Below are 26,569 nucleotides of genomic sequence, written 5' to 3' on the forward strand. Positions count from 1 at the left end.
GGAGGGCCTGGCCCAACATACAAGGAGAACCAGTGGTAGGACGAGGTAAACCCAGGAATGATGCCTGGCAACCAAAAACCCTGACAATACTGTAGCCTAGAGTTAAGATGTTTTTTTTAGAACCATTCCTGGGGGGACGGTTCTGAGAGTCCAACATAGTTGATGAATAGTGTATTTGTCTAGCCAAACTCCATCAAGGTAAGCATGGACTGAGCAATAAGGCAGGCTTCAGGAGATATGGGGGTGGTGTATTAGTATAGTAAACCAAAATCGAGCAGTCAGTTCAAGTAAAACGGAAATACAAAAGTCTTATTAGAGCTTTAGATCTTTAAACAGATGAAGTAAAAGGTAAGTATATTTCTGATGTTTGTTAATCTGCTTAGAATCACATGCTGTGCATAGGTCCGACATCCAGTGGTCATTGCGGAGTATTGCATTTTGTTTTTCGTAGTCGAAAAGGGGACGTCGACAAGGCGTGTCTGTAACACTATCCCTATAGTGACGTGCGTTGTACCCACAAAGCCTCACGCGTCGAGGTCCCTCAGATTGTTTTTTTCCGCCCAGCTACTGGTCGCCTTTATGCAGAGCTCCTCGAGAGACATTGCCAAATAGTTTCTTCGACCTTTGGTTGTTTGTTATTAATATCAATAACGTAGATCCCTCCCTCGACGCAGAGCCGTTTCTCCGCCGAGCAAGATCTTCGATGGAAGGACGACAGAGGGGATCCTTCGGCGCTGCCGAACACGTGGCCTGGCCTCGCCGGCCATACACAGTAGGGAGAGTGGGGTTTTGTGGTCTTTCTTCTCTTTAGGAATCCCTTTCTCTTTCCCCTCCCTCTCTTTCGAGGTCGTAATCACACTTATTACCCTCAGCTATGGAGACAACGCCATTTAGGTTTTGCCCGCTTTGCAAGGGTAAATATACCTGGAAGGATAAGCACAAACGGTGCAACCGTTCCTTACCCCTCGATCACCAGGAGGACGGCTGTGCGGCCTGTAAATTACTAAAGCCCAAAGCTCTAAAACGCTGCGGGGTCAAAAGGTGGGCGGCCTACGCCATGTCTAGGCCTGGCTCCTCGCCCGCTGCCGCCGCCGCCGAGTGTGACGAGGACAGTGACTACACGGCCCCCGTAACAGAGGCTGTAGACCTCTCAAAGGAGCGTTCACGCTCCTCGTCCCCCGTCCCCGGCCCCGACAAGCCCGGCTCACGCCCAGCTTATGGGGATGAACACCCCGGCGACAAGGACGCACACGGAAAAACACCAAAGCACATACCCCTGGTACACATTCGTCAAAGACGAAGGCAGCCATAGCGCCAACGGGGATGCCGGGCCCACCGGCGTCTTCCGCCGACCGTAAGGGTCGTCAGCCCTCCCCGCCACTGCTTCCGCGACAGGCGACTGGGCACTCTAAGAATAAGGGCGCTAACACCAAAACCTCCGGCGACGCGCATCGCAAGAGCGCTCACGTTGCCAACAAGGACTCGACGACCAAGGACTCGACGAGCAAGGACTCGACGGCCAAGGACTCGACGAGCAAAGGCTAGACGTTACATAGAGCGAAGGGCGACCGATCCCTCGGAAGAGAGAATGATCGCCGAAAGCCTCGCGTGCACAGCATCTAAGGACGGCCAGAGACGTACGGCGAGTGAAACGCCGAAAACCGCGCATAAGGCCAAAGATACGCCGAAAGCGCCGGAAAACAGATCAGGCCATTTCCCGACGCCGACACAAGGCCCTAGCCAGCAAGAAGGCTACTCAGAAGGCGAAGGCTCTCTTTCTTTGACGTTATGGGACAGAACCAGACAATCACAGGAGGAAGAAACTCCTTTTTCTTTCCCAGACCGTCCTGGCCGACCTCAGTGGACCTTTGAAAGGTTCCAGACCTGTATGGACAAACTAGACAGGTTCATGTCCATCCCAGAAGACAGGGCACCCAAGAGACCAAGGGAGGCACCCCTGGAGAGTCCAAGGGCTAAATACCAGAAGTTTTATAACCCCATACAGGAGGACATATACTCTTGCAATCCCACTGAGGAAGAACCTGAGGAAGATGAGTTCACCTATGTTGAGGACCAACAAGAAGAGGAAGGTTTTCACGAGGAAACTAACCTATGTGAGTGTTAGGGAGAATTCTCTGTTTAGGCTGAATTTCCCTACCTAGTGAGTCCCCCAGCAGCTTTGCTGGATTTCTGGGGTTTAATTTTTTTCTCCTGCCAAGAGTGAGACTCTTTTACCCTCACTCTTGGACATGTTGAAGTGTGTTTTCTTGGTTAAACCTTGTGTTGAATGGGCTATGGGGTCTTTTACTCCATAGGGCCTCATGTATTTTTGTGATGTGGGTCACACAGCACCCTCTGTGCCGTGACCCAGGGGTGTCCTAGGGACTCCCCAACATAGACTCCATACCCTGGGACTGACTACTGTCTCCCAGGGCATGTAAAGTCACCAAAGACTTTGCTAGTCTTGAATCCTGAACAGAACCAGTACAAACCATCATATTGTGGACGTACTGGCTGGGGCAATTCGATTGCCCCAGGGTCTGTTAGTCGAGGGGGCACGTCTCCGTCCCCCCTGATCGAGTTTTGGCTGGTGGCAGTGGAAACTACTTTTTATATTCGACCGCGAATATTTCCCTATGGGATTTCCCATTGTTTTAGGCTAACACATTTAATTATTTATTTACGGTAGCCTTAAACATACCGCCGGTTTATATATTTATTTTTATAACTCCGGTTGGGACTTTTTGCCAAAACTTGATTCTAAAATGGCGTTGGTGTTCGCCTCTGTAACTCTGACCCAAAGTGGAGCCCTTTGTTCCACTTTTGGCGGGCTTCTCCACAGAAGCCCTCCAAAGTGGTGCCACTCTGTCTGGGGTACTTAGGAGGGGTGGAGGGGGATTTAGGCACCCTGGACTGAGTTACCTTGGTAACTCAAGTCGCACTCCGTCCTGATTGGCCCAAGTGGTGAGCCGCCCGGCTCACCACTTAGCATGTTTGAGTGACAGCTAGGCTGGGTGAATGGGGGCTTGCTGCATAAAAGCAGGGCTTTGGGGACTGGGACTTCAGAAGTCGCCACAGGACCAAGAATCCGACGAGGGAAGAGCTGAGCCGACCTGCTTCGACGACACCACCCGGTGGAGCCCTGCTGAACCGTCTCACCACTTTTTCCCGACGACCGAGGAGAACTCTTAACGGAGTGGCTCCTTCCCTTGACTGGTGGGGACAACCAGTTTTCGCCTTCTTTCCGTTCTTTGAGGTATCTCGTGGCCGCCTTGCCTGTGCCAAGCACCCCGGCATCCGGAATACCACATTTTACCCCCATACCGCGAAAGTCGGTACCAACCCTTTAACCGGAGGACTCCGCGGCTGGTTTCTTCCCGGGCAGTGCTACGACCTTTCTCTTCTGCTCTTCAGCGAGATATTCTTCTCCCCTGACCGACGTCGAGCCTTGCTGTCGCTGCCTGGAACAACTGCCCCCGCTGGAGGATCCTTTCCGCTTAAGGTACTGTGTTCCGCCTGGCTTCCCTTGCCACCGACTGTACGGGGTAGATTTAGTCCCCGGCTTTCGAACCTGGGAGTGCCTGGGACACTTTGGCTAAACTTTCTGAGCCACTCTAAACTCTTTTTGACTCCTTGCAAGACTTTGAATCCCTAACTAACAGTGTGATCTTGGGCACATTTTCGCTCCGGCTACTCTAAGAGTGGGCCCTGCCTAGTGACTTTTGCTCACCTGTGACCTTGTGCTTCTTTGAGCCTATTGCAAGTGTTCTGGACCTTAGAGTGGTGTGTTTAACCCATTTCTGCTTTTTCTCTCCCTTTCTTGGAAACTACTAGAGTGTCATCTAACGTTAAGCACTCACCTCTGTTTTAATTAAGTGGTGTTAACCTAGAGTTGTCTAGATAGGAGAAAGGATTGAATCTACTTTCATTATAACTGTGTTTGAAGTGTTTACTATATTTTGCTAGAGTGTTTTTAACTTATGTGTATTTTAAATAAATAACTATATACTTTTGAAACCAAGCTCTGGTCAGTGTTTGCTTGTGCTATTGTGTTTTGGTACATATTGTGTATACTTTACATACTGCCTAACTCTTCTTGAGAGAAGTCTGACTGCTCAGCCACAGCTACCAGGTAAATCTGGGTGGTACGGACTGCTACCAAAGGGGTTTACTGCTCTACCTGTAGTCTTAAATCTTTTGCAGTGTTCCCCAAGGGAACTGCACAGGTTTCTGCCTAACACTGGTGTACAGCGGTGGGATTTGTATTGAGTATACATTTTATTGTGCTTTAGATACCTTAGTGCAACTAACCACAAAGCTTAGCACTGAAAAAGTAAAACCTCTAACATGTCAGTTATAGAAAGCTATAGTCAAGAGTCCCTTGCAGCCAAAACTGCTGATTGTTTAAGAGTGCTCTGTAAACATAAGGATCTCCTGACTAAGGGCAAGAAAATGGAGCTGATTGAAAGATTGTTAGCTAACCAAAGTCTGGGTGATGGTTCAGAGGAACCTACCACTCCAGCAACTGTAGATGACAGTGTTGAAGTTAACATGGAGCAAAATGTTGATGTTTCTGAGGAAGAGTCAGAAGAGGAGGGTGAGGCTGTTGTAACTGTCCCCCCTAGGCCTCTGCCTGCTCTACCTGCTGTGCCTACTGGACCTTTACCAGGTCCCACATTTAGTCCTCAGTACTTTGAACTGGAGAAAATGAAGCTAGAATTGGAGTATAAGAAACTTAATGCTCAAACTGACAAAGAACTAAGGCTAAGGGAAATGGAGCTCAAGTATGACTTAGAAATGAAGAAATTATCTGTTGAGAATGTTTCTCTCTCTGGCTCCTCTAGAAGTTCCAGTCCTAAAAGACCCCGGATGCCTAAAGAATTGGTTGGTATGTATGAGCCTAAGTTGGATGTGTTGGATTGGTTGTCTCTGTTTGAATATAATCATGGGCTCCAGAACATCACAGGAAATGACTTACTCACCTGGTTGTTCTCTAGGCTTCCCCCTGTTGCAACTGATGTGGTAATGGAGATGGGGGAGGAGGATAGGAAGGACTATGAATGTGTGAAACTAGCTTTGATAGCTAGGTTTGGGAAGACCCCTTCCCAGTATCTTAAGAGGTTTAGGAGCCTCAAAAAGCATGATGGTACCCCTTGGGCTACCTGGGTGAATGAATGTTTGAAAAACTTAGAGGGATGGATTAAGGGTTACAAGGTGAACACTTATGAAGGTATGAAGAATTTGTTTATGTTGGAGACTATTTATGATGCCTGCTCTCCTGAGCTCAGACAACACTTGGCTGATTCCAGGGAATTAGATTCCCGGAAACTAGCTAAGGCTGCTGACTTGTGGGTTGCCAACAGGGCCACTCACAAGGATTCTGGGGTAACTCAGAAGAAGGATGGGGAAAAACAGTCTAAGAAGGACTCCAAAGAGAATTCTAATACTACAAATTCCAAAGAGGGCCCCAAACAAAACTATAAGGGTAAGCCACAAGGGAAACCAAATCAGGCTAGTGTACCTTCTGGTCCCAGACCAGAAGGAGGTCAGAACAAGCCTCCATTCCAGCGAGCCTTTGGCTCATGCTTTGTTTGTAAGGCTACTGACCATGTGAAAGGAGATCCCAGATGTAAGGGTAAACCTTCAGGGGTCCAGCTTGCCTCCTTAGCCTTCGCTCCAGAAGAGGAAGTACATATGGCAAGTGGAAACTTTCTATTACTAGCTGATGAACCCACTGGAGTCTCAGCTAGTGTTTCTTTAGTCTCTCTGGGGTTGTGGGAGCAACAGAATTTAGATGTCTATAACTCTATCCCAGATAATACTAAAGAGTATTATAAGGACAGTGTCCAGGTGAATGGTCAGGAGACTCCTGCCATTAGGGACACTGGAGCCAGCATAACTGTGGTGGATGAATCATTTTTCAAGGCAGAGGATGTTGCTAAGGCACCCAAATGCCTCACCAAGTTAGCTGGTGGGCCTGTGCAGATGTGTCCCCAGTTACCAGTTCTCATCCAATGTAATGACATGGCTGTAAAAATACCTGTCAGTGTACAATGTGAAGTGCCAGGTAGGGTTCTGTTGGGTAATGACCTCAAAGCTCTTGGAGTTGTATCTCATACCCCCAGACCTCCTAGCAAAAGGTTCCAGGAACTCACAAAACCTGCAAGGGAGAAAACCCTGAGAGGGTTATCTCAGGAGATGATGACAGAAATCACTCCTCTACCACTGGAGCAACTTACTGCAGTAACTACCAGATCAGGAGCAAAGGGGCAACCCAAGACTCCTAGGAAAAAGCCAGCAGCAAGCACTCCAGTGCTTCCAACAAGGACTTCCCCTAGGTTGTCCAAAGTTACACCTGTAACTCCCCCTCCAACTGAGGCTGAGAGGGAGGTACAACCCTGTGTGGTTGAGCTAGACTCTGAGGAAGAGCTAGAAGGAGGCCCCAACCTTATTGGAGATTTGGACCCTGAGGACCATCCTGAGCTGCAGTCTTTACTGGCAGAAGGTGGGCCTAGCAGGGCAGCTTTTCGTAAGGGGCAAAGAGAATGTCCAACTCTGGAAGGTCTCCGCCACCAGGCAGCTTCTCAAGCTGATGGGCAAGAGCCTGGGAAGTATAGGTTGCACTGGGAAGATGGCCTCTTCTACAGTGAACCCACTGAGTCTGAACCTGGAGACTACAAACGCCTTGTAGTCCCACAAGAAAACAGACAACAGTTCTTACAACTAGCCCATGAGATACCTTTGGCTGGCCACTTGAGTTTCAAGAAGACCAAGGAAAGGCTCTCACTCTACTTTTATTGGCCAAAGATGGGGGCTGAAGTAGATAGATATTGTAAGAGCTGCCATACCTGCCAGACTTCTGGTAAGGTTGGTTCCAAGAATGTGGCACCTTTAGTGCCTCTCCCAGTTGTGGGAGTCCCATTTGAGAGGGTAGGGATTGACATTGTTGGTCCCCTTGATCCTCCAACCTCCTCAGGCAACAGGTTTATCCTTGTTGTAGTAGACCATGCTACTAGATACCCTGAGGCCATTCCTATGAGGACTGTTACAGCTCCGGCTGTGGCTAAGGCCCTCCTTGGTATTTTTACCAGGGTTGGGTTTCCTAAGGAGGTAATCTCTGACAGGGGGTCAAACTTTATGTCCCACTACATGAAGGCCATGTGGAAAACCTGTGGAGTTACCTACAAGTTCTCAACCGCCTACCACCCTCAGACAAACGGGTTGGTTGAAAGGTTTAACAGAACCATGAAGAGCATGATAGGTGCTTTGGAAGAACCCCTTAAGAAAAAGTGGGACCTTCTACTGCCATGCCTTCTCTTTGCTTATAGAGAAGTCCCTCAGGAGGGAGTAGGTTATTCTCCCTTTGAGCTTCTCTATGGCCATCCAGTCAGAGGTCCATTGGCCCTGATTAAGGAGGGGTTGGAAGGTGCTCCTCCCCTCAAGCCAGTCAGAGTGACTGACTATGTGATAGGTCTCCGGAGGAGAATGTCACACATGATGGCAGAAGCAAGTGACAACTTGAAAGCTGGTCAAGCCCTGGTCAAACATTGGCACGACCAGAAGGCTAACATGGTTGAGTTTACTCAAGACCAGCTAGTTCTAGTTATGCTCCCAACAAGGCAGAGGGCCTTGCAAGACAAATGGATGGGACCCTTCAAGGTTGTGGGAAAACTTGGAGAGGTCAACTATCTGGTGGATCTGGGCAGACCCAGGGAAGCTCCTAGAGTCTTCCACACCAACCGACTAAAAGCATACATCTCCAGACCTGATGTAGGAGCCTTGCTTCTAGCTTCAGCTGCAGAGGAGGAAGAGAGTGAATCTCTCCCTGATCTCCTCAGAGGTGTACCTTTAGATGAAAAAGTTGAAGGAGTCAATCTCTCTTCAGACCTGACACCTGAGCAACAAGAGGAGTGCAAATCTATGTTAAATCAGTTTGCCTCCCTGTTCTCACTGTCACCAGGCTTGACCCCTTGGGGCCAGCATGAGATACTCACTGGTGACTGTCTGCCAGTCAAAAGCAGAGGATACAGAATGTCAGAACATATCAGAGCCCACATCAAAGGAGAGGTCAAGAAGATGCTTGATCTCGGGGTAATAGAGCCCTCTACTAGTCCATGGTCTAGCCCAGTTGTGTTAGTACCAAAGGCAGGATCCAAAGACTTGAGATTCTGTGTGGACTATAGAGCTCTAAATGCAGTCACCAAGACTGATGCCCACCCTTTGCCCAGGACAGATGAGTTGGTGGATAAACTTGGTGCAGCCAAGTACCTCAGCACATTTGACCTGACGTCAGGCTATTGGCAAATAGCCCTGACAGACCATGCCAAGGAGAAAACTGCATTTTCAACCCCAGTTGGCTTGTACCAGTTTAAGGTCATGCCTTTTGGACTAAAAAATGCACCTGCCACATTCCAAAGGATGGTGAACCAAGTTCTGGCTGGGATGGAAGATTTCTGCATGGCATACTTGGATGACATTGCAGTCTTCAGCCACTCCTGGGAAGAACATGTGAACCACCTAGGACATGTGTTGCGGGCTCTGGAACAGGCCCATTTGACAATCAAAGCCAGTAAGTGCCAGATTGGTCAAAGTAAAGTGGTCTACCTTGGACATGAGGTAGGAGGTGGAGAAATAAGGCCTTTGCCCAGCAAGATTGAAGCTGTGCAAAATTGGACAACACCAACTACTCAAACCCAAGTGAGAGCTTTTCTAGGCCTCACTGGATATTACAGGAATTTCATTGAGAACTATGGGACCATAGCTTCTCCACTGAATGTAATCTCCTCTCCCAAATTCCCTAAAAAGGTAAAATGGAATGAGGAGTGCAATCAGGCCTTTGAAAAACTGAAGAGAGCTCTTTGCCAGGCTCCAGTATTGAGAGCTCCTGACTACCACCAACCTTTCATTGTACAAACTGATGCTTCCAATGTAGGTATAGGTGCAGTTCTAAGCCAACTGGATGAGAAGGGTAGGGAGCACCCCATTTGCTTCATCAGTAGGAAACTGAAGGATCCTGAGACAAGGTGGGCAACTATCGAAAGAGAATGCTTTGCTATTGTGTGGGCACTGAAGAAGTTTAGGCCATACTTGTATGGTTCTACTTTTGTTATTCAGACTGACCACCAACCCTTGAGATGGTTAATGCAAATGAAAGGGGAAAATCCAAAACTATTGAGATGGTCAATCTGCCTGCAAGGGTTTGATTTCACCATTGAGCACAGGTCAGGGTGTCACCATCAAAATGCTGATGGACTCTCTAGGATGTATATCATCGACTAGAGGTATGAGGTTCATCCAGGAGTGGATTAAATCCTCCTGTCCCTTAGTCTGGGGGGGGCGAGTGTTAGGGAGAATTCTCTGTTTAGGCTGAATTTCCCTACCTAGTGAGTCCCCCAGCAGCTTTGCTGGATTTCTGGGGTTTAATTTTTTTCTCCTGCCAAGAGTGAGACTCTTTTACCCTCACTCTTGGACATGTTGAAGTGTGTTTTCTTGGTTAAACCTTGTGTTGAATGGGCTATGGGGTCTTTTACTCCATAGGGCCTCATGTATTTTTGTGATGTGGGTCACACAGCACCCTCTGTGCCGTGACCCAGGGGTGTCCTAGGGACTCCCCAACATAGACTCCATACCCTGGGACTGACTACTGTCTCCCAGGGCATGTAAAGTCACCAAAGACTTTGCTAGTCTTGAATCCTGAACAGAACCAGTACAAACCATCATATTGTGGACGTACTGGCTGGGGCAATTCGATTGCCCCAGGGTCTGTTAGTCGAGGGGGCACGTCTCCGTCCCCCCTGATCGAGTTTTGGCTGGTGGCAGTGGAAACTACTTTTTATATTCGACCGCGAATATTTCCCTATGGGATTTCCCATTGTTTTAGGCTAACACATTTAATTATTTATTTACGGTAGCCTTAAACATACCGCCGGTTTATATATTTATTTTTATAACTCCGGTTGGGACTTTTTGCCAAAACTTGATTCTAAAATGGCGTTGGTGTTCGCCTCTGTAACTCTGACCCAAAGTGGAGCCCTTTGTTCCACTTTTGGCGGGCTTCTCCACAGAAGCCCTCCAAAGTGGTGCCACTCTGTCTGGGGTACTTAGGAGGGGTGGAGGGGGATTTAGGCACCCTGGACTGAGTTACCTTGGTAACTCAAGTCGCACTCCGTCCTGATTGGCCCAAGTGGTGAGCCGCCCGGCTCACCACTTAGCATGTTTGAGTGACAGCTAGGCTGGGTGAATGGGGGCTTGCTGCATAAAAGCAGGGCTTTGGGGACTGGGACTTCAGAAGTCGCCACAGGACCAAGAATCCGACGAGGGAAGAGCTGAGCCGACCTGCTTCGACGACACCACCCGGTGGAGCCCTGCTGAACCGTCTCACCACTTTTTCCCGACGACCGAGGAGAACTCTTAACGGAGTGGCTCCTTCCCTTGACTGGTGGGGACAACCAGTTTTCGCCTTCTTTCCGTTCTTTGAGGTATCTCGTGGCCGCCTTGCCTGTGCCAAGCACCCCGGCATCCGGAATACCACATTTTACCCCCATACCGCGAAAGTCGGTACCAACCCTTTAACCGGAGGACTCCGCGGCTGGTTTCTTCCCGGGCAGTGCTACGACCTTTCTCTTCTGCTCTTCAGCGAGATATTCTTCTCCCCTGACCGACGTCGAGCCTTGCTGTCGCTGCCTGGAACAACTGCCCCCGCTGGAGGATCCTTTCCGCTTAAGGTACTGTGTTCCGCCTGGCTTCCCTTGCCACCGACTGTACGGGGTAGATTTAGTCCCCGGCTTTCGAACCTGGGAGTGCCTGGGACACTTTGGCTAAACTTTCTGAGCCACTCTAAACTCTTTTTGACTCCTTGCAAGACTTTGAATCCCTAACTAACAGTGTGATCTTGGGCACATTTTCGCTCCGGCTACTCTAAGAGTGGGCCCTGCCTAGTGACTTTTGCTCACCTGTGACCTTGTGCTTCTTTGAGCCTATTGCAAGTGTTCTGGACCTTAGAGTGGTGTGTTTAACCCATTTCTGCTTTTTCTCTCCCTTTCTTGGAAACTACTAGAGTGTCATCTAACGTTAAGCACTCACCTCTGTTTTAATTAAGTGGTGTTAACCTAGAGTTGTCTAGATAGGAGAAAGGATTGAATCTACTTTCATTATAACTGTGTTTGAAGTGTTTACTATATTTTGCTAGAGTGTTTTTAACTTATGTGTATTTTAAATAAATAACTATATACTTTTGAAACCAAGCTCTGGTCAGTGTTTGCTTGTGCTATTGTGTTTTGGTACATATTGTGTATACTTTACATACTGCCTAACTCTTCTTGAGAGAAGTCTGACTGCTCAGCCACAGCTACCAGGTAAATCTGGGTGGTACGGACTGCTACCAAAGGGGTTTACTGCTCTACCTGTAGTCTTAAATCTTTTGCAGTGTTCCCCAAGGGAACTGCACAGGTTTCTGCCTAACAGTGAGGAGGGATTCCAGGAAGACACAGGCAAGAGCGACCCAAATCCCTGGCAGTCACCGGCTAGGTCGACTGATACAGGCAGTAGCAGTATAGTCATCAGGTCTACTGAAACTACACCAGTCAAGAACCCTTCGCCCGTCAATGATCAACCCACCTTCAATGCACTTCTGAAGAAGGCAGCAGCACATTTCGAAAAATCGAAACTGGGGAGGTCACCCCAGACACCGATTTTGTGGAGAGGATTATCAAAGAAAAAACCCCCACTAGCCAGATTATACCCATCCTCGCCTCAGTTAAGAGACGTATTACACCTTCTCTTTCCACTCCTGCATTGGTGAGAGGGGTCAATCCGAGGATTGAGAAACTGTTCTCTCCCTCTCAATCAGACCTATTATATATTAAGGGTCACTCAATCCCGGACTCCGTGGTCGTGACCAACACCAGGAAAAGGGCAGGAGTCCCACTATCTACTAGCGAGGCACCCCCTGATAAAGAGGGGAAGAAGCTGTATGCCCTAGCCAAGAGAATCACCACCTCTGCAGCATTCTCTACCAGAATCGCCAATAATAATACCCTATTGGCAAGCTACGCCGATGCTCAATGGGCTAAGCTCAAACAGGACATCGAAGAAGTTACCGAACCCCTAAGGACTTGTTTACTGGCTGCAGTTAACGAGGGCTCTCTGGTCAATCAAAGCATCGTCAAGAATACCCTCGATGCAGCAGAGACGGCTGGCCGCACTTTGGTACAAGGAATTTTACTGAAGCGTCACGTCTGGCTTTGCAATTCCGGATTTAAGGCGGAAACACAAGCGTCCCTTATTAATAAACCCATAGAGGAGTCAAACCTCTTTGGGAGAGCAGTGGATGACGCGCTGGAGAACACGAAGAAAGAATTTGATACAATAAAGACCTTAGACCAAATTTCAAAACCCCCTAACAGGCGGGGATTTGGTAATAAGGCGGAAACACAAGCGTCCCTTATTAATAAACCCATAGAGGAGTCCAACCTCTTTGGGAGAGCAGTGGAAGACACGCTGGAGAACGCGAAGAAGGAATTTGATACAATAAAGACCTTAGACCTAATTTCAAAACCCCCTAACAGGCGGGGATTTGGTAATAAGCGCTTTTTTCGTGGACAATGCCAGCAACAAAACCAACAACAACAGTATTCTGCCAGCAACTACCAGGGTAATAGCGGCCAGTACAATCAGAGGGGTCAACGCCGCGGCAAGGGAAGAGGCCGGGGTTCCACCCCCAGAGGCTCCCAAGCCAACAACACCACCAAGTGACGCAACGATTTGCGTCCCCTCCCATGCAACGCCGGTCGGGGGCCGGTTAACATCTTTTCTTCCAGCATGGGAGGGAATAACATCAGACCGCTGGGTACTTTCCACCTTAGCACGCGGCTACTGTATAGAGTTCAACAGTTCCCCAACATACAGACCCCCGAGGGGACGCCGCATGACACCAGAACATCTTGCCAACCATCTCCAAGAAGTGGAACAACTGCTGGAAAAAGGAGCCATAGAGGTCGTGCCTCTATCTCAGGTAATGGAAGGTATTTATTCAGTGTACTTCCTTGTACCCAAAAAGGATCTAACCATGCGCCCTGTATTAGATCTGCGCTCAGCGAACAAGTTTGTCAAACCCCAAAGGTTTCGTATGGTGACCTTACAGGAAGTGATCCCACTGCTATCACAGGGAGATTACATGACAACACTGGACATGAAAGATGCATACTTTCATATTTTAATGTTGCCAGCGCACAGAAAATACCTCAGGTTCATGATAGAGGGCAAACACTACCAGTTCAGAGTGCTACCCTTCGGCATAGCATCTGCACCAAGGGTATTCACGAAAGTACTGGCAGTGGCAGCGGCCCACCTGCGCAGGTTATCCATCCGAGTATACCCTTACCTCGACGACTGGCTCATAACAGGGGATTCTTACGAGACATGCTTCTCAAACACCCAAAAGACTGTAGACCTTTTGTTCCAACTGGGCTTCTCCATCAACGAGAAGAAGTCCAGCTTAGACCCCAGCCAAGTCAAACAATTCCTAGGGGCTCTAATTCGAACAAAGGACGGCCTCGTCTTCCCCTCCAACGAGAGGGTCCAAAAAATGCTGTTTCAGATCCCCCAATATGTGGCAGGTCGAGAGGTGACGGTGCGCAAAGCGATGCGATTGCTAGGAATGATGGCGTTGTGCATTTATTTGGTACCTCATGCGCTCCTGCGCATGCGCCCAATGCAAGAGTGGCTCAACAGCCAGTGGTGTCAGGCCAGCGGACAATGGGACGATCTAGTGGTGGTCTCGCAAGCCTTGGTTCTCTCGCTACGGTGGTGAACAAAGGAAAACCTGATAATAGGGAAACCCTTTGCCACACCCGCGGTGGAGGCCACTCTAACCACGGACGCATCCCTCACAGGATGGGGGGCTCACCTATCCCATCAGACTGCTCACGGAGTGTGGACTCCGAATGTAGCATCCAAGCACATAAACCTACTGGAGCTACTGGCGGTGTTCAAAGCACTAAAAGCCTTCCAGGAACTCCTTCAAGGGAAGACAGTGATGGTCCTTACAGACAGCACCACAGCCATGTACTACATCAACAAGCAGGGGGGGCACCCACTCTCCAGGACTGTCCAAGCTGTCCCAGAATATATGGAAGTGGGCTCTCAAACACAACATGTTCCTACTGTCACAACACGTACCAGGGGAACTCAATCTGCTAGCAGACAAACTCAGCAGAGACTTCCCCCTGCCCGAAGTGTACGAATGGCGATTGCACGAAGACATCGTCTTAGACGTCTTCACGCAATGGGGATTCCCGGAAATAGACCTGTTCGCAACTCTGGAGAACTCAATGCCAAAGTTACGCCTCCAGGTACCCCCAGAACCAGTCCAAGGGGAACGGTCTGTCGATTCAATGGTCAGGGAAATTTGTTTACGCCTTCCCCCGACTCCCCTTCTCTACAAAGTGGTGCACAAGATGCACCAGGAGCAAGTTACCATGATACTAGTGGCCCCAATGTGGGCCCGGCAGCCTTGGTTCGCTCACTTGATGGAGATGTCCCTATCCCCCCCAGTGAAACTTCCCTGCCCGTACAACATGCTGTCACAGGACAAGGGCAGGACACTGCATCCATGCCCTCAGACCATGAATTTAGCAGCCTGGCTCCTGAGATCATAGAATTTGGACATCTACAACTCCTGCAGAGATGTATGGACATCCTCAGGGAAGCCAGAAAACCTAATACTCGCCACTGCTATTCTAGCAAGTGGAAAAGATTTGTCATCTGGTGTAGAGGTAAGAGCATCAACCCGGTTGACTGCTCTCCCACACACATTGTTCTGTACTTGACCCATTTACTGGATTCAGGTCTAGTGTTCAATTCCATTAAAGTCCACCTGGCGGTATTTTCTGCATACACCACTTCCCAACTTAAAGTGTCGTGGTGGAAGATACCAGTTATCAAGGCCTTCATGGAGGGGGTAAAGAGAATACACCCTCCGATAGCTAACCCAGCTCCCGGATGGGACTTAAATGTGGTACTTTCTAGACTCATGGGCTCGCCTTTTGAACCCATGCACAAGGCAACTCTTAAAGACCTCACTCTTAAGACTGCTTTCCTAACAGCTATCACCTCCATTAGGAGAGTAAGTGAACTCCAGGCTCTTTCTGTTCTAGACCCCTTCGTAACAGTTCACAAGGATAAGGTGGTTCTACGCACACACCCAAGGTTTGCACCAAAATTCATCTCGAAATTGCATGTAAACCAGTCAATAGAACTACCAACGTTCTTTCAAAACACTTCAAATTTGGGAGAAAAAAGTCTGCATACACTAGATGTACGCAGAGCTGTCATGTTCTACATGGAAAGAACCAGGCCACTGAGAAAGACTAATCAGTTCTTTGTCTCGGTGGCAGCAGGAAGAGAAGGAGATGCAGTCTCAAAGTCCACTATATCTAGATGGATTGTTCAATGCATCACTCTCTGTTACACTCTTGCTAAGAGAGAACTACCCTTCAAGCCAAGAGCACATTCTACTCGAGGCACTGGGGCTTCCATAGCGTTCATTGCAAATGTTCCCCTTGAGTCCATCTGCAAAGCGGCTACCTGGAGTTCTGTGCACACCTTTACAAAACACTACTGTCTAGATGCACACTCTAGATCTGACTCCCAGGTGGGACAGGCAGTATTAAGACATCTTTTCTCTACTGTTCCTTCTCATAACCCACCGCCAACTCCGGGTACTGCTCGCTAGTCTATGCACAGCATGTGATTCTAAGCAGATTAACAAACATCAGAAGACAATGCATTACTTACCGTAAAAGCATTTCTGATGGTTGTATCTGCTTAGATTCACATGCGCCCACCCTTCCTCCCCGCTCGGATGAAAGGAACATAGACACCTTTCTACATCTCTCTCTCTTTTCTGTACTCACTCACTTATAGAAGGCTCCCTCAGGGCAGAAAAAATACAAACAGAGGGACCTCGACGCGTGAGGGATTGTGGGTACAATGCACATCACTATAGGGATAGTGTTACAGACACGCCTTGTCGACGTCCCCTTTTCGACTACGAAAAACAAAATGCAATACTCCGCAGTGACCACTGGATGTCGGACCTATGCACAGCATGTGAATCTAAGCAGATACAACCATCAGAAATGCTTTTACGGTAAGTAATGCATTGTCATCCCTAAAAGACCCTATAAACACACTCGCACATGCATGCACACACACATAGCTGAGGATCTCAAAGTGAGATTAGCTAACCTTTACACTTAAAACAGTAGCAGTAGTTCAAGATTATTGAAACAAGTAAAACAGTTGGCAGTAAAGAGAATACAATAGTGCAACTCATTCAAGAAACCTATTCCTTGCTTTATGGTTATAAGGCATCTATAACTTTACGAAGTCCTTCTATACCAAATAAGAAGCCTATTGTCTCTAAAAGAGTCAGTGTTCCAGGAACGTTCCTGTGCGCGGAATTGGAAGTCTTAAAAGTCCTAGAACATCTGTGGCTAGGCTGTGGTAAAAACCAGAGGGCCCGACAGTACAAATGTGGTGGATGAAATGCTGGGATATAATTGCAGCGGAAAAAATAACTGCCCTCCGGTTCGGGAACAGAGACAAATTCCTCCAAACGTGGGAACCCTTCCTGGACTACACCCAGAAATACCCAGGCTTGGCCCGACAACCTCCCTCCTTACGACGGATGGACAAAACTGAGTAAAAGCAAAGGGGACAGCACATAGCAGAGGATCCAACCAGGTAGCTGCTCGCCTGCTCGTAAACCTAGGAACGAAACATTGAAGGCCGGGTAGGCCGGTGATCCCCGCTTTCTGCCCATTGCCCTGATCCCAAAGCATGTACAATTCCCCTTGTCCGCTCTCATTTAACTAATACTGACTATCATGGCGCCACTGCCCTCTTGACTCCCCCCACGAACATCTCTCTGACCTGTTGTTGTTGTTTATGTTCTTTTTGTTTATTACATGCATCTCTAAGCATGACTGCGCTGCTTGTAGCGCTCTTCAAGTACTTGCCACACTTTGATATAGTGTATGTATAAAATCAATAAACATATTTCGAAAAAATCCTAGAACAAGTTTTGGCAAGGCCAATAGGTAAGTGAATGTTCCAGATGAAATGCATTTAAGGTTGGTTAATGCAGGTTAGGGGTACTCTCCCAAACCCACTACACCTGGGGTTGCCCTGGGAGGATCATTGGGCAGAACTCCTCGGATCACAGCCAGGCCAGGGAGAGTTAAGGAGCGGACTTTACGCCCAATCAATCCCTGTCAGGGTAGGTTGGGTGAGAAAACAGGCATGCAAACACATGCCCTAAACTCTGATTTTCTGAGTCACCACCCCTGGGTCACACCAAATTGCTGGGGGCGCTTATTTCTGTTGTTAGTCTGATTGCAGAGAGCCAGGTATCAGAGATGCAGTGGCTGACTTTGACTTTTGATTGGTTCCAGCGAAACAGCGGTTCCACCAATATAGTTCCAAGATGCTTCCAGCTGGATGGCCCAGGCACGTCAGGATGGCAAGATAACACGATGAGGGGAGATGAGACCCCCTTGACCCAACGGACAAGCTAAAGAGACAGCAGTGAAGTTCACATCGACCAACGCAACACACTTGTCGGTGAAGAAAACACAGCTTCAGGAAGGCTCCTTTTTGTGCAGGAGAGCAGCAACGGCAGGAGAGATGGTCTTGGGCTACAATGTAATGCCCCACAGAGACCCAACTCTGTAGGGCGACCAACGCACTGCAGAATCCTGGTGTGAAGCTCGACAGTGCACAGGATGGGTCCGGGACACTTCTGACAGCAGGCTTCTCGTGCAGAGGTCTGTATTGGTTGGTCCCATCAGCCCAAGTGTTGAAGCACCAATGAGGGTCTTCTAGAAAAATTGAAAGAGAAGCAGTGCTTTACCGGGAGTTAGCTAAAGGCAGTACTGGCTGGTCTTCAGTCCCCTGCTCTTCTTCATGCTGAGGCAGTCAACAGACTTTTATTCGGCGTTGAGCCTTCAAGTAAAAATACAAATTACAGACATAGAATAAAAACGCTATTAATACACACGGGCAAACAATTTACCACAATAAATACATAAAGTGCAGACAATTTACTTTTAGGAACCAGGAGCAGTGCCCTGCTCACAGCCTCTTTTAAAACGATCACTAGATCTGTCAGACTTAATTCAGTGACGGCTTCCTTGGCATACATTTCATGGAACATTGGGGCCTGAGTTAAAAAACCTCTTCCTTAACAGCCATGCCCTGTGGATATACTGGGCGGACCCAAACACCACAAAAGGGTCAGGACTCGGTCGCAAAAATATCAATGCTACACCCGTGTCCCTAATCCCAGCCGCCCTCAGTGGGGGTCTTAAGTACATAAAACTTAAATATTTTGATTTACAGCATAGCAACATGAAGTGTAATACAGTCTTGGTTTCCATCCCGCACATTGAGCATTGATCAACATTTGCTGGATTCCAGGATTGTGTAAAGGCGGCCACTGAGAGACTGCTTAATCTTACTCGCAGGTATAGGGACCTTTCGTATGGTGGCAAGATGTAGTCCAAATAGGATTTAGGGCCAGGGTGGCTAACCTCAAGGTATGCAGGACCTAGTTTAAGTTTCATAACATCGCACAGCAATTGGTTGCGGGCACCCTTGACTAGTGCATCTTTAATTCTTTTCTTAGTACCCAACGACTGGCATTCAGGGTTATCCCACAGGTCACCACCACCCGCTTCACAGGGTGATTTTTTAATGTGGCGGAGCCAGGGTATTGATTTCCCCACATCTAACGCCATGAGGTGGTTCAGTGCCCCTCTCAATTTTTCCAATGCTTCCTGCTTCCAGATCCTTAGCCAAAAAATAACTGGTCTAAGCTTAAACTGGGCAGCCACGGTAGTAACATTAAGTTTGGAAAGTACTAAGGTGGAGGGAGTGCTCATTGCTAATGATAGCAACTTTTTTAGAAATGTAAATTCACTTCTTATGATGGTGTCTACGTTGGCATGTACCCATAGCTCCGCCGCATACAGGGCTGCGGGTAGGGCCTGCTTTTCGTATAGGTTCATGGCAGGGGAAATTGCAACTCCGCAATGTTTAACATGAAATGATTTGATTGACCCACTGAATTTCTCCTGATCGACCCAACTGCTCAACCCACCCTCCCGTCTCTTGAAATCTCACCCCAAGGTAATCAAAAAATGTTACTTGGGCGAGCTGTGTTCCTTCCACCTTAAGCACCAATGGTGTGTATTTTGTAAAACGAGGCTTAAACACCAGTACTTTGGATTTATCTATATTCAATTCCAGATCTAACTCTTTACATTTAGCTAAAAAGATTGCCAAGAAATTCTCCAGACCTTGTGGGGTAGTTGCCACCAACACTGCATTGTCTGCATACAATAAAGCCAGGTATTTATTTGAGGCCATTTCGGGGCAATCCTGGCACCCCTTCATCAGCTTGTCAATTATTTCTTGAATATTCAAATTAAATAGAAGGGGTGCCAGGGTGCAACCTTGCCTTACTCCCTTGTTAACCACAAAGGATTTTGTATTTTCACCCGCCTCCCCCTGTCCATAGCGGACTGATGCACTATTTCCAGACTATAACAGACTAATAATGTTGTATCAGGTTTGCTGGCATTTTGTGTGACTCAAGGAGGCTCCACAGTCTTTCTCGGGAGACTGAATAAAGCACTGCATACAGTTTCATTCTTTTTAGTACTATGTATTTCTGGATTAACAAATACAGCATGAGGCATTGCTCAATAGTGCCCTTGTTTCTTCTAAAGCCGGCCTGTAGGTCTGAAATTACATTGTTGTTGTCAACCCGGTCTTGGAGGTGAGCAAGGATAACCTTCCGGAAGAGTTTTCCCGCACTATTCAATAGGGATATTGGGCAGTAATTTGCTGGGAGGTTCTTTCCACCCTTCTTATATAAGGGAACTATCGCCACCTTACACCAGGACTCTGGGATTGCACCCTTCCCAATGATAGAGTTAAAAACCTTATACAGAACCAGAGCCCAGATGCCCACCTCATCCCTGAACAAGTCTGTTGGGATCAAATCTGGGCCTGCTGCTTTACCACGTTTCTGGGAGTTTATGGCATGTTTAACTTCACCTAAAGTAATACACAATTGATCGGGTGAGAGGTTACAATGCGAGGGAGGGGATTCTGATCTACCAAGTCCTGGACAACATACAGATTTGAGAAGGGCTGGCGCCAATCCTCAGCATTAATACAGCAGTCCATTGTATGGTCACCTTTCAGTCTCTTCGTGGTGACCAATTGCAAAATAGCACATTGTTTTTAGCTTGTAGTGCATCTGTCAGGGAGTGCCATTTGTCTAACGCAATTTCTTTCTTTTTAACCAGGACTACCTTTTTATAGTCGTAGCGTGCCTGGCGTAGGTTCGTTTTGTCAACCGCGCCCTGCCCTTTCTTCCACACTAACTACCATCTTCCTTTTGGCTACTCGGCACTCCTCATCGTACCACTCATTTTTATGGATAGCCTTCTCCTTTACTTTCCCTGCCGGGGCGGATATATGAAGGAGTAGCTTTTCATTGAGCTTCCTATACGTCTCCAGAATGGTCAAGTCATTGGCCTCATTATCACAGATAGCCTCGATTTTGGTGAGGATAGATGTATATAACGCAGATTTGGACTCCTTTTCTAATACTTTAACTCATTTGACGGATTTGCGGGCGTGACCAACTATGTTCAGTGCTTGGCTATCTTTTGGGGCTGGCAAGCCATGAGAGGGACCCCTTCTATCGTTAAAGCACATTTCTAAAGGGGAGTGATCGCTCTCTGTCCTGGCCTGACCTTCAAAATCGGTGACCCTTGCCCAATTAGGTGCAGAAATCAAGATGTAATCTATGAGTGACGATCCGTTGTGCCCATTGAATGTTTTTTTGCCAGCTGATCTTTTGAGGCTCGTCCGTTGCATGCTCTTAAATTGTGGTTAAATAGTATGCAAGTTGATTCTATTGCGTGCTGATGGGTTCGAGTGGGAGCTTCTGCTCCTCTTACGGCAGAGACAATTTTAGAACACCATATCATTGGGGAGCATTATATTTGCCTCTGTTTTTATTTATGTGGGTGATATGCCCCCTTTCCTCCCACATATTCTCCAATGCGCCCAGGGGTTCAATCTGGAGATTTAGATCACCTACAACCAAGGTCACCTTATCTGTTCTCTCACTCAGACCTTTCAGGTCAATGGAGTCCTTGAAGCGGGTGAAAGTCTCCATTCCTTGTGACTTTGAGGGCCTATTGTATATATTAAAAAGGTCTATAGTTTCCCCCTGCCTTGATGCGACAGAAAGAAATTGAAGGTCAGGGGAGCCTGTTACCCGATCCTCTACCTTCCAATCTAAATGTACATCCAGCCTAACTAGCAACCCACCACTGGGTCTGCCCTTCACATTTTTTAAAGCGGGCACAGAGAATGATTGGTACCCTTGTAGGCAGACGGGTTTGATGGCCCACATCTTCTGAAGTGCTATTACATTCAACCCTCTTACAAACGAGCACCAGGCCAGGTCAACCATCAGTCTATTCAAGCATGCAATGTTCCATGATAATATACTTGTTGCCCCTTTCTCTTTCTCATTACTATAGTTCATTGCACCCAGTCAATCGATGTCCTCCAAGTCGCCAGTATAATTGTGCTGGGGAGCTATACATTCCTTCCTTGCACTATTTGAGCCTTCATTAACATGACCTGCCATTCTGTTAGGTGGATTATTACTTGTGCACAGATGTTGCAAGAATTCCAGCGATCTTAAAACAATCTTAGTTTTGTTAGTGGGGTATACCCTCTGGTAAATGCTTAATAAGCCCTCAACAAGGTCCCAGGATCGACGGTAGATCTGTATATAGTGCCAGCAGGAGTTCTGGATGCCTCCCCTATGGCAATCTACTATATCCCAATGAATAACCGATAAAAATCCCTTTATATGCCGAATCCAGTGTGTACATTTATTTTTTAGGCTTTTGCACTCTTCGTACATTCTAGGGGATAGTCTGGGGGCATTAATCATTACAACAGAGACCTGGTTATCCCTTTCTTGGTTATACGCCCCAGCCCCTTTTAATATAGGGGGGGACTCTTCTTAGAGCAATTAGGCTCGACCAGTCAGAGGGGGGGGGGGGCTCCCCTAATTCTGTGTACCTGTGTACCAATTGGAGTTATCAAAGCTCCTGTGCACCCCGGGCCGGACAGGTTGTCCAGGCCCCTGTGACTTGTTTTGAATACTTTTTATTATTGGACAATTTACTTGTTGAAATGTCCTATAATATATTGGGACACACCTTTAAGTTCCCTGAATGCCCTCCAACCCCACAACTACAACCCATTCTAGGGCCATTCATATTTCCCAGCTCTGCCAATTTAAGTTTAATTTCCCTGACTTCCCCGCACAAGTCAATCAGTAATGCTTCCACCTTTCCATTTATTGTTGTTCCTAGGTCTGCTATAATCACCTCGGTTGCTGTTTTTGGGTTGTGTAACCCCTGCGTTATATTGCACATTGCTGCTGCACTGATTGCCTCTGTCTGAGTGCCCACTGAGCACTGCTTGTGCACCTTTGGAGGGAGCCTACTAAAAGGTGCCGTCTTCCGTTTCCCCTTTTAGGTGTGTCCTTTCTTTCCCCTTAACCTATTGCTTGTATTCTGGGGCCCCCTTTTCTCGTTTTGTTTTCCCGAAAATACTTGCTGGTGGTGCAGGGTTCACAATTGGGGGCGTTAAACAGGAGAGGGGCTTGAAGCGGTTTGCTAACGTGATTGCAGAAAGACTCTGCTGGTTCCCCCAAACTCCTCCTGCCTCATTCCCAGGTGGTTGTTAGAATTCTCAGCCCGAGTGTTCGGCTCTTGAACAAGGGGCCTGCCTTTAGAGTCGGGGCCAGTCACAATTGGGTTGATAGTCTCATTATATATTTCAATAATGTCCACCCCCCTCTACTCCCGTGGCTAAGGTCTTATTTTTAACGGGGAAAGAGTAGTTTTTACTCCCTTCTTGACCTGGCAGTTGTGATACTTCAAAGGGGGCTAACAGATCCTCATTAGCAGCCCCCATCTTGATACGCCTATGGTTTTCGGTTTCGGAGTTGGGTCTATATCGCAAAAGTCTATTAAATCTGCGTTCTTCAATATAAACGCACAATTCGTGTTCACAAATTTGGGGCCCATTTTTGCTGTAATTGGGACTCCCGTTCCCCCTTAGTATTTAAATTCTCATTTCTTTTTACACATTCAACGGCATCTGTGTCTCCAATATCATACACAAATCCCTTAATCTCAGAAATTAAATGGTTAACTACATTAATTGGTTGCAACATTTTAGAAATGTTATTTCTAGTTGCACCCTGAGAGAAAGACCCTTCTGCTTTCCGCTTGACCATTCCACCACAAATTTATGAAACATTGAATCAATCAGTGGTGCAATGCAATGCCACTAAACAGAACTACCATATAGGATTGTTCTGAAACTATAAGAAACTGTGTAGGGCTATGTCGGCCAGTAAAAGCCTGGGCTCTTAGGAAAAGTTAATACAGCTAAACAGTTTTCTTTGTGAGCAACTGTTACAGAACCCCTCAAAGGTATTGTGCAAAGTGGCTAAATAGTGCTAAGGTAAAAGTGCATAGTGCAGTAAAATACAATTGCAACCCATTTAAACCATCAACTAATTAAGAACACAAATGGATAAAAATCAATTATAGCAATAAAAGGGTTGGCCAACAGTTAATGAGGACCATTAAAAAACGAATTGCGGGTTCCTGTGGGCCAATGGCGTGGACTTAATGCAGCTCACAGTCATTAGAAGGAAGATAGGTAAGGAAAGAAAGGCCCCCTTGATATATGTGTAGGTGATAAAAAGGGAAGTTACACAGACTCCAAGATTTTGTAGAGACTCCCAAAAGTGACCAAACAACAGAAATACCAGGTCTCCAAGGAGGGCGAGAACCACAGGTCCAGCTCACTAGCCTCATGAGCAACAAACACCCTAGTAGCTTGAGGAGCACCCAGAGTCCGACTCCCCCCCTTTGCTCCCTGCGTCTAGTTTGCAGAGTGAGAACTGCCCACCTGCCCCTCTCGCTGTGCCCGCTCAATGCTTTCAGCAAGTATGGCGGAGGTAACAGTAAGAGTCACTGGCTCTGGTGTCAATTCTGGGCTCTTACAATCCTTTTATGTAGCTCTATCTAGTTTGTTGTATTGCTACATCCCCAACTTACAGGGGAGCCAGGAAAGCTTTGGGGGACCTGGGATATTACGTGCAGAGGTGTCTTCCTTCCTCCTCCTCCTCCTCCTCCCCCTTGGCCCAGTGTATTTTACCGAGTGTCTCCCTCCAAACAGCAAAGCCTCCTCTTCTCACTGCAGTTGTATCTAGCTGCGGATGCAGCTCGTCAGCTTTCTGGATTTCAGCATCTGGTTGTCTGACTGTAGCAAAGGGCAGGCCGCTTCCACCCTCGGCACGAACACCTGTGGCGCCGCTCCGGGGACTAAGGCTGCAGTTTAAGCCCTGGGGGCGTGCTCTGATGATAGAGGGCAAAGAAATCCTGTCCTGCGGTGCCAACACCGTGCTCTTACTTGCTGCAGGCTTTGTAGTCATGGCTCCAGTAGGAAGGACAGCTGTAGGATGCCTCCTTTTATCCTAAATTCAGACCAGGGACTGTCTCAGCGTACCAATGGTAATGGTCAGCACCATTCAGTTCAGGGACAGCCTCCATATCTACCCAGTAACAGACATTCCCTGGTGGGAATGTGGGCTGTGACTAGACAACCCCAAATTCCATATCCGGACAGGATCCACACACCACAACTTTGCTTGTGAACTCCAAGCTGGAGCAGTGAAAGAGCTCGCCATATATGGCATTTCCAGACTGTAAAGGCCAAAAACAAGGCCTAAGGACAGGGTTAAAACCTCATTGCTTGGTCATTTTGAGAATATGGTATTTCAAGTAAAAAACAAATGTTTGCACAAGTGTGCAAAAACAGGTAGACAATAATCCACTGCCACATCCCATCCTGGAAATATCAGACAAGGTAACAAAAATATGACTAAGGATAAAGAAAAAGGGATACTTAGTACCCCTGCATCACTTCCTTGTAAGGTGATGTGTGCTACAGGAAAACAACACAGGAATGTCACGCAGGAGACAGAGTCCCCCCCTGCCATGGTAACCATAAGGGCTGACCTTGGCCCCCAAAAGTGGCGAGTTGAGCAAATATATTTTACTTACCTCCAAACGGCAGGTTAGTTTAGTGTTCAATCCATAGCAAAAAACTGGGGGTTTCATCGATGTCAATAGAAGGAAAGTTGCAAAACAGAAAACTCTTTCCTAAGACACAGGACTCAGTGTCCAGCCATTATGGCCATACCTACACTCCCTGTGTGCCCGTATGTACATTTGTGAGCATTGTCATCCCTAAGACGTGGTTTGAAGGCCAAACATAAAACCCCAGTACCAATCCCCTCCTCCCAGTAGTCCCTGCCAAAAACCAAGTGCCATTTTGTTAGCTTGTCTCTGGATCGACTGCAAGGGCTTTTCGTCCTTCTCGTAATTTACTCCACCGGAACAGGAGGCAATCCCCTCTTGAAAAAAGCCTTATCGATCTATCAAGGGGTAACAAACTTCTTTTAGCGAAGAGGGCAGTGAATGGAGGTGATATCCAGGGTATGGTATTCTAGTCTCACATGCTAATGCTTGGTATTTTTCTAATGTTTAGGTATGCTAACATTTGTCTGCTCTGATTAGTATGCACCTGTTACTACGTTCCTTTCCAGTGCACAATATTCTTGGATAATCAAGTTTGTTTTGTATTTATAAAAGGTGATAGAAGTTGTCATCAGGGCAGAGGATGGCCTCTGCAGAGAAGTGGTGAAGCATTTAAATAAGATTGAAGAGCAGATCTTGGACAGTTTGGCCTGGAAACCAGACTCTCCACTGTGGGAGCGAATTCGGGACAATGAAAACAAAGTTCCAACCTGTGAACAGGTAGGCCTGTTTTTAGTAATACGTTGTAAAACATTTACAATTTAGATGGCTTGCAAAATCTACTAGCCCACTCGCATTGGTGAGGAGATTTTATGAAGGGCGAGCAGCATTTGCATGTTACTTGACCTTGCTGGCGAGGATGGGTATGTTTGAAACATTTATTTGACATTTATTGCAAACTAAGTTTGTTTGCAGTAAATGGCAAATAACAGTTTCACTCTGCATGGCTAGCCTTTAGGTGACAACATTGTACGAAAAATGAAGTGTGCTTATGGTGACATGCACCATTTTACAGAAAGCACTGGTAACTATTTTGTCACCTGTCACCATGGGGTGAGTACATTTTGAATATGTAAACTAAGCAACTCGCCCTGCAGGTCTAGTGAATTTTTAAGAATTTGCAAGGCCTGAATTATTTCAGAATTTAGCATTGTGAATGTATTTTATTGGGTCTTAAACAGCATAAATTGTATTATTTTCATGACTTCTTGACGCTTTTTAGAGGAATTGGTTTAGCATGTGAATCTATAACAGATTAGTTCTTAAAAACTGTAAAGTTGTCC

The 26,569-nt window shown here is 47.2% G+C and overlaps 1 protein-coding gene across 5 annotated transcripts in view; it reads left to right on the forward strand.

Annotated features, from left to right (window-relative positions):
* The window catches only part of RBL2 (RB transcriptional corepressor like 2), a 953,306-nt gene that overhangs the window by 568,453 nt on the left and 358,284 nt on the right, over positions 1-26,569 (forward strand). For all 5 annotated transcript variants that reach the window (XM_069639547.1, XM_069639538.1, XM_069639539.1 and 2 more), the window contains exon 13: positions 25,842-26,006. In XM_069639547.1, coding sequence (XP_069495648.1) covers positions 25,842-26,006 — 165 coding nt within the window. The remainder of the gene's footprint in view (positions 1-25,841; positions 26,007-26,569) is intronic.

The sequence above is a fragment of the Ambystoma mexicanum genome, chromosome 1q (assembly GCF_040938575.1).
Source record: "Ambystoma mexicanum isolate Mex_15411 chromosome 1q, UKY_AmexF1_1, whole genome shotgun sequence".
Taxonomy (NCBI): domain Eukaryota; kingdom Metazoa; phylum Chordata; class Amphibia; order Caudata; family Ambystomatidae; genus Ambystoma; species Ambystoma mexicanum.